The 16,784-nt window shown below is 40.4% G+C and overlaps 1 protein-coding gene across 4 annotated transcripts in view; it reads right to left on the reverse strand.

Moving 5' to 3' along the window:
• Nucleotides 1-1,236: 1,236 nt before the first annotated feature.
• The window catches only part of mink1 (misshapen-like kinase 1), a 32,546-nt gene continuing 16,998 nt past the window's right edge, over nt 1,237-16,784 (reverse strand). For 2 of the 4 annotated variants that reach the window (XM_042430106.1, XM_042430104.1), the window contains 18 exons: nt 14,174-14,350; nt 13,912-14,082; nt 13,358-13,624; nt 13,142-13,221; nt 12,922-13,025; nt 12,729-12,820; nt 11,767-11,918; nt 11,517-11,634; nt 10,245-10,361; nt 9,871-9,982; nt 9,453-9,602; nt 8,529-8,672; nt 8,009-8,143; nt 7,774-7,874; nt 7,492-7,641; nt 7,243-7,402; nt 7,006-7,145; nt 1,237-6,912 (listed from right to left, as the gene is read on the reverse strand). In XM_042430106.1, coding sequence (XP_042286040.1) covers nt 6,829-6,912; nt 7,006-7,145; nt 7,243-7,402; nt 7,492-7,641; nt 7,774-7,874; nt 8,009-8,143; nt 8,529-8,672; nt 9,453-9,602; nt 9,871-9,982; nt 10,245-10,361; nt 11,517-11,634; nt 11,767-11,918; nt 12,729-12,820; nt 12,922-13,025; nt 13,142-13,221; nt 13,358-13,624; nt 13,912-14,082; nt 14,174-14,350 — 2,454 coding nt within the window. In that variant the 3' untranslated portion in view covers nt 1,237-6,828. The remainder of the gene's footprint in view (nt 6,913-7,005; nt 7,146-7,242; nt 7,403-7,491; nt 7,642-7,773; nt 7,875-8,008; nt 8,144-8,528; nt 8,673-9,452; nt 9,603-9,870; nt 9,983-10,244; nt 10,362-11,516; nt 11,635-11,766; nt 11,919-12,728; nt 12,821-12,921; nt 13,026-13,141; nt 13,222-13,357; nt 13,625-13,911; nt 14,083-14,173; nt 14,351-16,784) is intronic. The other 2 variants (XM_042430105.1, XM_042430108.1) reach the window with 2 other exon arrangements.

Here is a 16,784-nt window from a genome sequence, read left to right on the forward strand (position 1 = left end):
AAAAACCTACAACTCGTATTAATATGTTCTGACAAACAGGGCAACAAACAGATCATACAGTTATTAAGTTTATGTGGTGATGTGTTAAGTATCCTGTTTGGGGACTCGGTCGTCGTAGTTCTCCACAGCGAAACCAAGTAACCTGTTTAATTAGAGATGTTTAGAGAGAATCTTGATCATCACCAATGAAATATTATCTTGAATGATGTGGATCAGTAGTGCGATATGTCACAAAAAACACGTCATCTGTGCTCAGCTCACAGCGGTGTTTTTTGACATCTTTTCCAGTAATTGTTCATTGTAACTCACTAGTAGCTTGGGTAAAAGTAGTTCACATTTTAAAAAATTATTCCAAGAAAAAAAGTTTTAGAATTGAACCATATATTTTGTTGTAAAATACAGTCAACTGAATCAGGAGGGAAACACTGGAAAGTTGGAGAAAAGGAAATGATTTATTCTTGAAGGGAAAATTTTCCATTACAGAAGAATTCTGAGGAACTCCAGTCTGGATTCTGAGTTAGATTACTGAGTTTTTGTACCCATGATTCATTTCACCCCTCCCTCGTCCCTGCCACACAACAAATGTTTCCTCTTCATTTTTTATGTTTGTTGTTCCATATAAAATTGAAGACAATTTTGATATATTGTCAAAAGAAAATTATCATCTGGAGATAAAAGAGACATTAACAGATAAGGGAACTGAGAAGTGCAGAAAGAATTAACAAGTATTACATTCCCTAATAATGATAATGATGCTTTCTGCACACATGGAATTCATCTCATGTTCTTTTTTTAAACTTACAAAATTCATTTCACTTTCACTTCATGTGTTTATCCCTTTCTGCTGGTTTGAATTAAGCTGAATGTTTCATACAGGAAGTGTTTTTAACTCCAGCCAGCAGGGGGTGCTGCAGCTCAGCATCCTTAAATCTCAAAATAAGGATGAAAGGTTTATCCTTTAACAATTGATCTAACTCTTTCAGGAAGTTAGTTTAATAAATTTAATAGTGTTGCTGAGAAACTGAACTGTAAAGTGGAAACTGTGACTTTCTTTGCAGCAGCAGTTTCGTATTTGTAACTCAGATCCAGTGACAAGAACAACAGATCCCAGGAGATTTTAGCACCATCATGTGGTTAAACACTGACGTTTCAGTTTCTGACTGAATTGTTAAAAATAAGAAATACATTGTATTATGGACATTTATCAGAACACAAACAAATGAAACAAGACTAATATGAGATCAATGTGTTTTATTTTTCAAACAATTCTGTATTAAGACATGAATTCATTCAACACAATCTTTTGAAAGTTTAAAGTTTATCAGTCTATGAAATACAATCTAGAGTTAACCTCTCACGAGTAACACAGACACGCGCGCACACACTAAAACATTGCAAATGTTTACTGTCTTTAAAAAAAAAGTTATTGAAAAAGAATAATAGATATTGTAGTTCTGTCCAAAGATTTCTGTTTTTGAGCTCCCCAAGTTTGATCAGCCTCACTCCCACCCAGCTACAGCTGCTAATCCATTCACACTTGATTAGAATTAGAAATACAAGCTAAGAATATTATCTACCGTCTGTTTATCGACACTTCCGAGTTCATAAAGGCAATTTCTGGGATTTCATTACGGCAAAAACAAGAACGAGCATCCCAACAGTTGATTGTGTTAAACTGACAGAGAGAAGCAGTTGTTTTCTTGGGATTACAGACAAAAGAAAAAAAAAAAGCGAGAACGATTTCTGTAGCAAGCGACACACAAACCAGCCTACATTCAGTCTGCCAAAGGCCACTGAAGAATCACTTCACAAGTCATACTGAGATGGACAGCCACAGCGTTTTGATTTGTTCCAATGCTTGTATTGCTTATAAAAAAAGAAATGTTATCATTTCTCAGGACAATGTTCTACACCTTCAGCTCTCCGTCTACAACTGAGTGGTGCCTCTTTCTCTCTTTCTGACAGCAAACTTGTTTGTGCATCTTGGCTGTTTCAGAGTTACTTGAATCCAGCAATCGAATCTGCTTTCACTTATGGTCAGACTGACATAAAAAGAGTTGTGAGGTTCAGGCGTTTTAATGGCTCTTGGCACAAAATGAAATAGCACTTTCGGTGCTTTTAGGGAAATTCACCAAACCAGAGCTACTCCTCTGTGTCATACACAGCAACCCATTAGAAGGATGCATTAAATGAGGCAACAAACTTCATATTTGGAAGTTCAAAGTCCCAAAATCTAAATGTAGATGATTATCAAAAGGCATTAGTTATGATGTTGAGTCACAAGATTTAGGAGCTAGTTTTGAGATTATTTTTATTGGTAAAACAATGATCATAAAAGTCTGATTTTACTACAAGTCATGTCCAAATTACATCCAAGAATCTACTTGCAATTGTATCCAGAAGAACAGTCCACACAAATCAGGAAATAAAGATGGTTAGAATAAATATATGATGTGATATGGTGGTGCTTTTTTTTAATCTTTATGAAGAGCTTCTTTTACATGGAGTGAATATTCCTGTAAAAGCAGCACAAATAGTACTTTGTGAAGTATTTTGCTGTGTGTATATCTCCAGTGTACATTTTATCATCTATAACTTGTCAATGGAAGTTGTGTCATGTGTCACGCTAAGCTTGTGCACCACAGCAAAGGTAGAAATACAGCAAGTATTTCAACTACATTTTTATATTATGTCAGTATATGTGTTGATTATATTTGTCATGTCAGTGTCATCAAATGTTCAGTTATACAAAACCAAAGTTAAAAAGTCATCACTGTCTGTCGTCTCTGGGAAGGCAGACTTTCAAAAATAAACTCAGCAACATTAAAACGCCAAATTAGATTTTTAGCTCCTACACCTTCCTAAAAAAAAGGTGCACTGGATGATGTTACTAGGCAACACATGAGATGCTGCAAACGAAATGGCAGAGGAAATGTCTGACCGTCACTCTGTTTTTAGTGTTTTGTGCACCAACCTCAGTATTAAAATCACACTTCACACCTTCACACCTGGTGACCAAAACATGAAATTTACATTATAAAGACATTATAATACTAATTGTCTTTGTCGGCATTCTGTGAATGTGACCAGTCGCTGTCTTTTTTCTGATATAATCCTGAAGCCAGAAGCCAATAAATAACCTCATGAACAAAGGCCAATACGCCCTTCACATCATCACTGCGCCACCTGTGTGATGATCCCCGTCGAGCCCACATGGGCAATTTACACCGAGGCCAGATCCAACACCTATCTGTGAGTCACCACTGGTTTAATAAGCGTCTGAATCACAGCCACAGCCGACTCTTAGGGTAACGCAGCAGAAAGTCTGTCCGCATACGCACGGCTGTCTCAGCTGACTTCTTGCTTCACTGTAACCAACTACTAGACTGATAACACACCGACGAGTTTTGACGACCGCTAGAATGAGAAAAAAAAGAAAATCTCTGTCTTTTTGTTACACTCAGTTATAGCTTTGATCTCTCTGCCGTAAAATACATTGTGCTTTGATTAATAGAGCGGTACACGTTTTTATATAAATACAAATCTGTCTTATAGATGTACATTCACTTTTTATTTCTCAATATAGACTAATTTACATATTTTATAAAATAGGCTTCTCAGAATATATCAAGCTACTTTCCCCACTACAAGATTACACGATCAACATCATTAAAGAATAAGCGCTTAACCTCATCTTTGCTGCAAGAGCCTACGTCACACACAGAGTTTAATTTGATCTGTGCACAAGTACAAGTTAAGTTTTCTAAAACAAAACAGGTTTCATACGTATGGCTTTTCTCTATGCTGGCTCCCGCTGTGAGTAGATCTTTTACGTGATACACTGGATTAATTGGACATGTATTAACTTATTTTTTTTATTGCAACTTTCTGAATTGATTAATATCTGTGAATTTGATGTGTTATATGTGTGTGTCAAAAACGCATTTCAAGTCTATCTACCAGATATTCTGGATTTGACTTAAGTGCACTTTTAACTGGACATTAATCATACTGAGGGAGCAAATATAGTTGTGTCTCTTCTTTATGGGATTTCAAGTAAGAGACAAGTGTGTGTGTGTGTGTGTGTGTGTGTGTAGGGTGTGTGTGGGGGAGGGGGGGCTCATAACTCATCCTAAAACCTCTCACTTTCCCAACTCCAAGGCACTGCTTAAACTGTAAACATGGCAGATTGATAAAAAAGAATGATTTGACCATAAAAAGCACAGGTGCCAGAGCTCCTGGTGTAATTGCAACTGTGACATTTGAAATGTACACACGTCATGGCACATAACGGAAAGAACTGAAATTTCAGAATAGAAACACACTTGCTAAAAAGGGGAAAACAACTTTGATACAGTACTATATACTCTATTTCAATGGCTTACATGCACACCAAAGTATCTGCTTGTGATATATTCGTAAATTTATGTTTACTTAAGTGAAAGTGCTTTCCATGCCCATGTACAGTTTGTTTTATAATCTAACCATTAAATTAACCATCTATTTATATCATCTTTGATTAAAAGCTCTCTGCCCTGAACGTATACTGCATTCTTAATAGCTTTCTGTATAAAATATATCTCCTCAGCTTTAAAAGGGTAACTTTTATCAGACTGTCCTGTTGATCACTAAGCAAAGATTCCCTTCAAAGTATCCAAAAGCTTCTCATACTGGCAGTTTTATGAAAAATGTACAGTCCAGTTCTTTATGTAAGCATTTATTTATAAGCAGACGAACTACCTTGTTGAAAAATGTTGATACTTTCCTAACAACTCTGTGCTGATAAGATAAAAACCACCTTGACTTTAAACTTGTTAACGTCAACAAGGCGCGGCAGCACGGTGTTGTTGCAGCTTGGTGATTCACTGAACAAAAAGCTTGATTCATGTATTGACCTACCTACTGCTGTCAGAAAATCCCCCAGCTATTTCCTGATAACGCTGCCTCATGCAGTACGTCTACCATACTGTTTGGAGTATGAGAGCACACAGTTATTTTTCTTATGCAGCAGATATACAGGCTGATAAAGCATGATATGGATGTACAGTATACATATACTGAGAGGAAAACATTGCTTAGTGATCCGCAGGATGAGTTTGTCCTCGTCATTTAAACTCTCTTATTCCCTTTGGCCTTGATTCATAACCCCCCGTGGCAGAATATCCTGTGAACTTTGGCAGAATGTATAGATATAAAATATATTAAGTCTCATGTGTTTCCAGCAATGTTCTCCAAAGTGCCTGATGAGATGGGAGTCCTCTGTTGTACTGCAGAGTCACCCTAAACTAAGTCTTTCCACTGGCCCGAGACAAATATCAACTGTAAAACACTAAGAGCTGTTCTATTGCAATCCCCTAGACAAACACTTCTCACAAAAGAGCCACACAAATGAAATAAAACTGAAATATTATACAGTAGAGTAGATCAGCGTGGTAGGAGGGTCCCCGAAAATGATCTCCCTCGATCACTATGATCTCAGTGACACCCACCTACCACGTTTCTCCCAACGTCCTCCTTTACTGACAAACGTCCCGTCCCGCTCTCTCTCCTCCAAAGTTATGTCATCATATTCCCTAACACTACCAGCCAAATGCACAAACTCCCCTCTTCAAACAAAGACTCCACAAGAATAGTGTATATTGCAATATAATAGCAATATAATTACAGTAGAGTAAAAGTAAGAATACCAGTAGGCTAATACCAATACAGAATCACTACATATAAATATCATTGTTGGTTTTTTTTTTTTGTAAATCTATGAAAACAAAAAAGTTTAGATACAAGCCTGATGAGTCAAATAATTAATGGTTTCAGCTAAACCAGTGGAAAAAAAAAGGCAAAGCAGGAGATTTCACAGTACTGATACTACTTTTTGAGTACTGCACATTTATGAAACCTCTGATTGTTTTTATCATTTATTTGTTTTTAAACTGAAATGTATTTCGCTTCTGAAGCATTCAAGGCTTACGCGTTGTGATTAAGAGTTGCAACATCGTTTGTCGTTGAGGCCAGAAAAAGGTTGGTGGAAATGCAGGACTTTAGTTTACTGTCTACTAAAGATAACTAAAAATATTTAAACAAGCTACTTTGCCCTGACTTAAATCTCCCTTTGTGAATATTTTTTTCTTCCTTTAAGCCTCCCTGAAATTGTAGGAGCCCCAAAACAATGAGGGTCCACAAGCCGCTGCAGATGAGTGTGCCGGCTTTTCATTATTTGACATACGTGTGTCCTGTGGTAACACACTGAATGGAGGCAATATACTGTAAGAACCCTGCAAATGATTGAAATCTAAGTGTCAGGTGTTATCTATTTACAGCTTCATTTCCACATACAGTATTGGTAAATAATGCCTTCCTCAAAATGTACTGTATAACCATCAAGGAATGTTTTTTAACATACTTCACAATTAGAAACTGAATAGTTACGACTGAACACAGGTCCACCAAGTAAAGTAAATCAAGACAAGAATATATACAGTACAAATTAATAGATGGTATTAACATTTGAAGCTCATCAGTGATTTTTCATGATGATTCCAGGGAGAATGTTATCAGGGGGGCCTCGGCAGAAACTGTATCTTAAGGAGTGTAGGCTGGAATGGATTTAGAGATTGTGTGTGTGTGTTTGTGTGTGTGTGTATGTGTATCAGAGCATGTGTGTTTATGTGTGTGTGTGTGTGTCTTTGGAGTATGAATGCGTGAGTGACAGTGAGCTGGAGAAAAAGAGAGAGAGGTGTTGTGTGCATGCGTTCTTTTGCGAGAATTTCCGATGCACTTCCTTATCCGAACCCCGCTGGGTTCTGCACACTGACCAGAGCGGCTGATCCTTCACCAGTTCATGATGCAGTTTCTGTTCAAGGTCATGAAGTACACCTGGCTGCTGCCTCCAGACCGCACTGACGCAAAGAACACCTGAGGAACAGCACGAAGACACATGTATGAACAGCAACGTCTTTGAATTCAGCCTCTGGTAGGGACCTCATTATAACTGTTTGCCTCTCTTACCTTGTCATTCCTCTCGCAAAGGAACTTCAGCCGCTGAGCTCTTTTGTGCATGAAGACACCGTCCAGGTGGCCCGTCTCCACAGAACGGATCTCGATGGCCTTTTCTCCCCAGCCCATGATCTGATTTGAGCAGATATGAGCTGCAGAGCAAAGTACCGTATTAGTACAAGACAAGCTGATTACAGATGATACATATGCTTTTATCCTAGTCAGTTAGTTTTTGGATTTGACACATACCAACAGATGTGGGCATTTCTCCCCACTGCAGGACGACATCCTTGATGATACGTCCGTAGGTGTTGACGTAGACGCCCTCGTCCTCATAGCACAGCAGCATCTCCATGCCGTCTGAGCTGGGCAGGAACACGATTGCATGCGGTGTCACGTGGCTCTGGATCTGTGTGAGATGAAAATAAGAGGGGATGAGCTCCTGTAGGTTTCACATCATCTCCCACGACGCTGCTGTCTCGCAGCTGCACGACTTACATGAACTGGGATGTAAATGTCATAGTTGTTTCCGGAGTCCACGTCGATGGCATGGAAGCCAGCACAAGATCCGTAGATGACCTTCAACCTCTGACCCTCTTCCACTGTCAGGTCGACAAGGACAGGCCTGTGTGGCAGGTCTGCAAAAGACTGGTTCAGAGGAGTTGGGGGGGGGAGGGAGGGAGGGGTAGAAAGTGAGTGAGCGTGAGAAGATAATCTAATTGAATGCTCCTCCGGTTGACTGATCACACATATCCAGCTCATAGGAAAGAGGAGACTTACCTTGAAGGCCATGAATTTGTGATAAGGCTTGGGCGCCCAGGCATACACCTCCACTGCATTCTTCAAAGCAATCACCAGGAACTTTATCCTCTCATATTTCACTACATAGAACAAACACAAAGCCATCGGACATCAGATCCTTGCGATCAATAATTCACCATGCCGAATGCATTTATGAGAGTTAGTTGGGAGTGGAATAGATGGCGGTAATAAAAAGCCATTGTCTGTCACTCACCGACTTTGTAATGCACGCAACCCTCCATCTCGCCCACAGTGGTCCAGCCTTGCTTCTTCTCCACCTCTGGGTCATTGTGGAGGATCTTATTCCTCAGCCAGGCCAGGTAGTAGACACGCACTTTGTTTTTCTTGCCTTAATACACACAGCAGGAGCTCAATTAGAAAAGAAACTCATTTCTTTACTATTACTCTTTACTACTGATTGTTTCTCTAAATTTTGTCGTATGTAAATAAATAAATAAGATAAAAGCATCAGTAATTGGCTTGATATTCTTATGAAAGCGAGGTATTTGTTTTAATATTGTAATATAATCTTTCCTCAACATCTACAAGCTCTAATATGCAGTGAAAAGAAATGTGTAAAGTCAAAAAGCAAAATAATCCCTCTGAATTAGCACGAGCACAATTTGGCATCTAGTATTTGGCATCCCATTAAAGATGAGAGTCTAATATCAAAACCACAGACAGCTTTAACACACTGTAGTGAGAGCAGCCTGGTGATCTGTAGCAATAATGACCTGATATGGTGATGAGCAGATTGAGGCCCTCCAGGACGTCCATCTGTTGGAACCTGCGGGAGTTGATGAGGGGGTAAACCTTGCCCTGACCACTACGGTCCAACAGCTTCAAACCGTTCTCTGTGCCCACCAACAGGTTCACACCTGGGGACACACATGCACAAATAGAAAGCCTTTTTCATTTTGCATAAAATAATTCTAATTATTTCCTTTCCTCTGGCCACAGCTAAAAATAACTTAGCAGTATCCTTGAGTTGTAACTCCTGGTATTTGTCATTTTGTACGCTTTCATTTTCACATCATGACCTGCAGCAACTCCACTCTCGTAATATTTTATTTTGTTCAGAGGTAAAGTATAAAAAGATATTTTTTAATGGATGTAATGTAACTGTGTGTGTAACCTCACCCATTAACTACTGTATCTACAAGTCTATTTGAAGATGTAGAAGAGACTTTCAAGGTTATATTGTTGAGTCGAACACACTTTTTTAAACAATAATTACACAGTTTGGTACATAAAAAGAAAAGTTGACAGTCATCAACTAGGCAAAAGGTGGCACTTATGGAAAACAGCTTTTACAAAAAGGCGAGAAGAGCAGGAATTCTTTAGAAAAAATTTGCTTTGATGATGCAAGTAGATCCGCCGTGTTCTCTCTAGAAGACCTATTAATGTCACGCAAAGACAATTACAGGTACACGGTGGCCTCAAATGTAATTTTCATGTCACATGAAGCCCTGCTGGAGTTGACATATTAGTTCTAAAGATAAGGAACATTAAAATAACTTGATGCTTGGACTATATTTTAAACTTGAGTCTCTGTTGAAGATAACCATATTTTAAGTAATATAGCTAGTTTAAGGTATCCAGTCTTGGTATTTAGTTTTTTTTATGCATTTATACTCATGTGTTGAATCCCATCTCACCCCAGAGAGCAGCACACAGGATCTCAGAGTTGAACCTCTTCTTGTACTTGCGGATCTCAGGCGTGTCATTGGGGGGACGTGTGTTGGTGGGATTTACATTCACCATGGATCCTTTTCTCACCTCCATCTTCAGCTGCTCAAACCTGGAGCCTATACAAGGAGGCAGCGATGGACATGGCTTGATTAGGCAGGGAAAACACAAACCGGGGCAAAATGGTACAAGGTTTGGAACTAGACACAAATTTCCTATTGATTGTTTTTAAAGGGAAATAACATTTTTATAGAATTTATGTTGTAATGTGATAGAGAATATTCTCCCAATTTCGACCAAAATATAATAAGGTATATAAAAAGGTCAAGGTGGTGTAGCTTCCTTGTTTAATGTTCAAGAAACTCTGAGCAGATGTTTCTGACTCACCAGTGATGGACATGTTATCTCCTGTACCTCCTGGTGACTGGTACATGCCCAGATCCACAAAGGTTGTGAAGGAGGACTTGCCAGATGCCTTAACCAAACCTCTGGACTGATACTGGTGGAACAGAGAATAAAAATAATACAGTGTAGTTTAACTCAACATCATGTCGGTGAGATTGTTAAAATCTCATATATTTTCTATGTGACACTGAAGCAACAATTTTGAAAAGTATATTTTTTGATGATAGTCCCCTAACAAACTGAACTGGGTGTCATGAAATTCAGTGTGTTGTGGGTGGACTTCATGACATATCTGGAACACATAAAAATAAACCCGGGAATTTAGGACTGATATACTTAGCATCAGTAAAACTTACATCATACACAGAGTCTTTCCCAGGGGAAGAGTGAGTGGCTGAATCAGTGGGGGAGTGGGAGGGCTGCACCACATCTGGCAAGTTAGTGTATCCATTATGGCTCCGCTTCTCTGGGGTCTTTCAGGTAAAAGAGGAACACACACACACACACAAATCCATGTGTTACATAATATCCGTGACAGATTTGTATCGAGGCTTATCTGCTGCATCGATGAGCAGGGTATGACCTGTTTGATTAGCACATCACAGTAACCACAAAAATGAAGCACACTGGGAGAGCCAGTTGATGTGCCTTTTCTTCCAACTGATTTGCCATTTTTGTTTACATACTTCTGTAAAAAAAAACAAAAAACAAAAAATGATTCCCTAGAAATTTGTTCTGCTTTCTGTCACCATCATCTAAATGACTCCATATACAGTCTGGATTTTTCCCAAGCTTACAGCAGAAACTGAACATGCAAGAGGGGGTTTAACTATCAGAGTAAGGAAACAAGATACTGAACTTATTGTATGATACGGAAAAGTTTTTTAAACTGACAAATTTTCTACAAAAGGACTAGAAATGTATGGTCTATGCAAACTGTATGAGATGTTTTTCAAAAAATATGATAATCTACACCCTCCGTTTTGCATCATTCAAATCCATATTAGACACATGCTCAGTAATCGTCCAATGCAGTGGGTACCGAGAATGCCATTGTTAAATGTGATGCAGCTGAATTTCTAAGCAGCAAGAGAGACAGACTGGTACGGAAAACTTGGCACAAACATTTGATGCTTATTGCAAATTCAAATACAAACACACACATACATCGACACACAAAAGTACTGCACTTAAATGAAGGTGACACTTCCCACACTTAAGTTATCATGAGCCACTTGCAATATGTTTGCTGTCTGTCAATGAATCATATTGAAGTCTCTCCAAATATCTAGATTTATGCCAACCTAACATAAGGTGGCTTTAGGCAACGTATGAAATAAAATACAAATTTCAGTTGCAGAGGATCTGTTCAGTAACTATACAGGCTTGTAACAGAGTTTCTGTTAAGCTACATTCCATTATGGACCAATTTCTGAACATTGGTGCAGATTGGTGAATGCACAAAACCGCTCTTTGGCTCTGAGGTGTTGACATTAAAACACCAAACAACAGCATGCAACCAGTGCCCTTGTCTTGCTGTTTTGCAACATTGTTTGACATGTCTTGCGTTGATTTTTCCTTCAGGTCACAATAGATTTTCAGCTTCATTACATGTACAGATGACTCACCCTCTGCACCAGCATGGTCTGATCTCCATAACCTCCAGCCTGCTCTCCTTCTCCCCCCTCACCCTCGTCTTCATGAACCACCATGGTGTTGACTGAATCGGTGTCTGCATCCCTGTGACTGAAAAGAAAAGTCGAACAGAGGTCAAAGAGGTGATATGACCTCGAGCTTGATGGAGAGGACTGAAAAGAGAGTGACCCGTTTCAACAGGAAGTACTGAATTCTTTGCTTCCTTGTAGGTGTTAGTGTTACCGATCTGTGGGGCTCTCTTCCTCCTCTGCTCCCTCGCCGCTCTCGCTCTCCTCGCTACTCTCGCTGCTCTCTGAGGAGGAGGAGTAATCGTTGGCCTTGACTGGTGGCCTCGGCTGCTCCTCGGCGCGCTCCTTCGCAAAGAGGCCGTGGTCCTGCACAAACATTCAGCACCATTTACTTAAAGAAAAAAAAAATGTTTCAAACACAACATCAGGTACAAAATAAAGCTGCAAATGACACAACAGAAATATATACAATACTAATATTAAAGAAAATCAAGACACAACTGAAGATGAGGGGGTTGTCAGCAGGAGGGGCTCAGAAACAATTTCACTTTCTCATGTAAGAGATTGCTTTTAGAGTCCCAACACTCTCAGAATTCAGAGCCTGTCACATGATGATATTTTTGGGATGATTTTCAGGGCATGGTTACAAGGCCTGTGGTGAGTGTTTAGTAACAGAAAACAAAAAGCAAACACATTAAAAAAAGCCTTTATGTAGACAAAGAAAAAACATAATTTCCACAATAAATGAATAGAGTGTGGAGTCAATATGAAGATGTACAGCAGCCAGTAATCGCAGATACAAACTCAAGCATGAACACTGAACATTTTGCAACACACCAAGCCACAGTGATACTAACCTCTCCTATAGCTCTCTTGTAACTCTGTACATTAGAGGTAAAGTCAACAAACAGGGATTTAAGAAGAGGAGAAACATGAAGGGAAACAGTAACAGTGTGGAGTACATAGAGCGTAAAAGAAAAGTTATGTGAGTTGAAATACAACATCTCCATTTACAGAACAGGTCTGTACATGTAAGTTAGTGCCTTTTATTTTTTAACTGCTTAACTGACCAATAATGTGTTGCATGCGCTCATTCAGTAATGTTAAAACTAGTTTTATAAGTAGGGGATACTGCAGAGACAGCCAACACAATGTAAGTTTGAAAGAACCACTTACAGCAGGGCGCCCGGGGCGAGAGGAAGTGCGAGACTCCCCCGGCTTGTGACGACTGTCATGGGAGAGAATGGGTGAATCCATTTTGGAGGAACCTGAAAATAACAATTGGCGCAGAGTGTAGTTATAATTCTGAAATCAGACTTACTGCAAGGACAGTCTGCAGAGAAATAGCAATTGGGAGGCAGGGACTCACTGAGGATGCGATGCCTCTCTAGAGAGCCGGTCTGGGGAAGATTGGATATGATGCTGATACTGTCTCCTCTCTCCCAGCGATCATTGCGGCTGAGATCTGGATTGCTGTCATGGTTGAGGATACAAATCAGTTATCTCAAGCTGTCATTAAAACCTATCGCTGTTTAAAAGGCACAAATTGAAAGAAATATCTGATCAAAGCATTTGGCTGACTCCAGTACCTGGCTCTCACTGGATGCCTTATGCCAGAGGTCAGGTTGGTGTTGAGAGCTGTGGCAATAGATGCTGTCCTCTGGGGGATCTGAGGACAGCAAAGTCATAGCCTTACATTCACCAGTATTTTAATCAAGTTTTTTTAAACCTAATAATACTCTTTACAACCAACAATAATTATAGAGTGTCATGTTTCCAGCAGAAACCAGTCCCTAGCCCCTTACCTTGGGTGGGAGTTCCACATCTGGCAGGCGGATCCAGGGCCCACGATCCTCTCTGATTTGGTGTACCTGTGGTGCTGGGTTCTCAGAGGTGGGGTCTGAGTTCTGACGAACCAGCTCTCTAGAGTGGATGGGGCGGGGTGTGGGCGTAAGGGAGGGATCCTGGGTGGGGAAGGCGGACATGGTCTTAGTGGGCTGGTCACAGAGGGACTGGGAGCGAGGGACAGGGGCAGCATAAGGCTTCAGTGGAACCAAGTGAGCCATCTGGAACTGCAGAGGACAGGAGCAGCAGCGCACCAGGAAGGTGGAGCAGCGGAGCAGAGGGAAGAGTGCGTGAGACATTCAGAGAAGCGGAGGAGGAAGTGGAGAAGAGTGCAAAAGTTGTGTTCAAAGTATTGACAGATGTGGAGAGGGAAAGAAGAGAAAAGAAGAAAAATGCATAAATAAGGTAGCAAAGACAAAGAATCTGAGGGTAAAGCTGCTAAAGAATTTAGGGGCAGAGAGGCAGAAGCAACTTTATCTTCTGATGTTTTTATGCAAACACTTCAAACACCCACCTTGCTCTGCCCCCCTTGCGGTTCAACGGGCCTCTGCATTGGTGGGGTCTGAGCAGACTGGACCACTCCTGACTGGCTGATTGAGTCTGAGCGTGACTGGATGGCAGTGTCGGAGACTGTGGTGCAGATTTTGGGTGATCCCTGTCTGTTGAGCTTACTTCGCTCCTCCACCTGAAATATGGACGAGAGTGAAAGATGGATTTCGTCTGCAGCTGTGTACAGTAGTTTGACTGCGGTGTATAATGTTTCAAACCATTTCTACCTCACGGGCCCAAGTGGGTTTGTTGTTGGGCTCCAGGTTTTTGTTGTAGTGGTAGAGCTGGGGCTTCTTTTCCTGCTGCTGCTGTTGCAGGGACACCAGGTAAGCATGCTCCTGCTGCAGCTGCCTTTGCAGCCGTTCCGACTGACGCTGCTCCTCCAGTTGCTTGCGCTTATACTCCTGAGCAAAGAGACACACTGCAGTTAAGCCGTTGCTTGCCTCAGACTGGACACAGCACACAGGGTGAGACAGGTCATAACCAAGCCAACGTACCCACCAACAGCAGGTCAGCATTCGCTTTTTCAGCTGGCCACCACTGATTTCATCCGCTGAGATAATAATGTTTTTGGGCAGAATTTATCATCTCCAAGTGTGTGTTCCTATTTTTAGTACGGTAGTCAATTACCAACCCACATCAAAAGAATATTGATCGTTTCTGTGGCTGAACATTTTATGCTGTATGTTACAACAAAGGATTTAAATGTGAGTCAGTTGACTTATTGTGTTTTTTTTTTATTGTGAGTACTAAGCTGCATGAGTCTCCCAGATATTTGATGGTCACTGCATTCACAAGACACAAGATATAACAGAAAAATGAAGAGAGTTTAAACCCTGAGTCACTGAATTCACAATGCGTCTTGCAGCAGCAGAGATAAGCTTTTCACTGATTTCTGAATGTTTCATATAAAGGTACATTTGATACATTTAAACAATTTTTGGTATATATCATAAAAATTAACTTCCCCAGAAAGTTAAAGACTTGTCAATTTGTTCTTCATTGTTCTTTTTCTTAACTGCTTAAATTGCAAATCATTATGGGCGACAACGCTGAGAGCTAGATTAACACGTCAATCTTCATTCTGATGCCGATGATAAGATTCTGGATACAAACGACCAAAATGAGTTTTCTCCACAGGAAGGCTCGGGATGCTTGACAGAATAGGCAGCGTAGCAATTTAGGAGACGTGTGGTGTTCCCCCACAGTGATAAAAATCAAGTTTGGCTGGCACCTGGTGAGGATGCCTCACCCAGGTGCTTCCCTGTGTGGGAGGGAACTTTAGAGTAGACGGGGGGACACAATGGAGGGATTACAGTGCACCTCTCAGAGGGACCTTGAGTAAGCTGCTGTGGAGAAGGACATAGGCTGCTCTTCCTGCCCTGCTGCCACCATGACTCTGACATAGATATGCAGCTACTGCACAACATGGACATATTTAATTTCAAGGTTTTGAACAGTTTTGGTTCTTTTGTTTTGTTATGATTATATGCTTATACAGTATATGTATTTTCATACAGAATATGAGATCATAGAATACTGATATTCTTTACTGAAGGAGGCTCAACAAAACTAAAACTGTGGAAAAGAGCTCACACTGTGGCCGTACTTCTGAGTTCCTGTTCATACTTTCATTTAACAGATGAAATGTTCTCTAATGAAAAACAGAATCACAGAGTGTAGATAAACCAACATTTATCAACATTTAGCAATCAACTGTGGCTGACATCACACTTCCTGCAGCTGCTGATCAAAGCCCTCCACTGGTTCTCTCTCTCTTGATTCATGCCTTTTGTTAGATTTCACAAGAAATTCAGCTCTATTTGTTCTAACATTTTACTGTCTTCATTGGATCTAACGAAAGCTACAGGAAGGCTTTTAATGTGGAAAAAGTAAGTGTTAGGTTAGAATGAACACATTTGATTAAAATATTGAGAGGAATGGAGTTTATTAAAGGCAGGTGTTTTTACAGCTGTGAGCTAGCAACAGTAGAGTAGCTCACATCTATTGTACACCACAGGTGTATTAAGGGAACTGGATACTATATTCAAAGATAGTCCTATTCATTCCAATGAAACAAACAAACAAACATCTTTCAGGCTAACAGAGGCTTTCCACATTATTGGGCCCATATTACATGCGTCCTAGAGACCTTTATGGCTGAGGCAGTTGAGAGCATGCACATTAGAGATTTCCTAATGTAATTAAATCATTTTGGAGTGTGTATTCCCTGCTTTACAATTGTTCCTTTTGTAATGACTGTGTATGGGAACGTACGGTGTGTTTTTTTTGGCCTAATGTACTGTACATCACATGATCCTGGAATACCAACTATGGCCGCTGTGCCAAAATCACCTCACAGCCCGGCACCGTCTCTGGGGGCTTGCTGCACACTATATCTCTGATAATTGCCCTTGAACATGGTTCTGAACCACCAAATATGGTCCAGGGACACTTCCCTGTTCTTTGGTCCATACTGTATGAAGAAATCTCAATTGTCTAATGCATACAATTATGAGAATTGGGTTATTTCTCCCTCCAAAAAGCAGGAACAAAGAGCTACAGCTCAATCGAAACGAGAGCAACTCCTACGCTCCACACAACCTAGCTAAAACAAAGCTGTCAGGAGAGTGGCAATTCTTCCCTCCAGTGTAAGCAAGATACATTTACACTGATACACTGACAGCTGCCCAAAACTGCCCTCTAAAAAACTAGGTTAGTGTTTGCTTTTTCAAAATATCATTCAATACTCTGAGGGCTGTGCACATACTCTGCAACATGTAGAGACCATCTACATCAAGGTGCTGCACATCTAGAAGCTCAATCTACTTATTTCGT

Source organism: Thunnus maccoyii, chromosome 13 (genome assembly GCF_910596095.1).
Source record: "Thunnus maccoyii chromosome 13, fThuMac1.1, whole genome shotgun sequence".
Lineage (NCBI taxonomy): Eukaryota > Metazoa > Chordata > Actinopteri > Scombriformes > Scombridae > Thunnus > Thunnus maccoyii.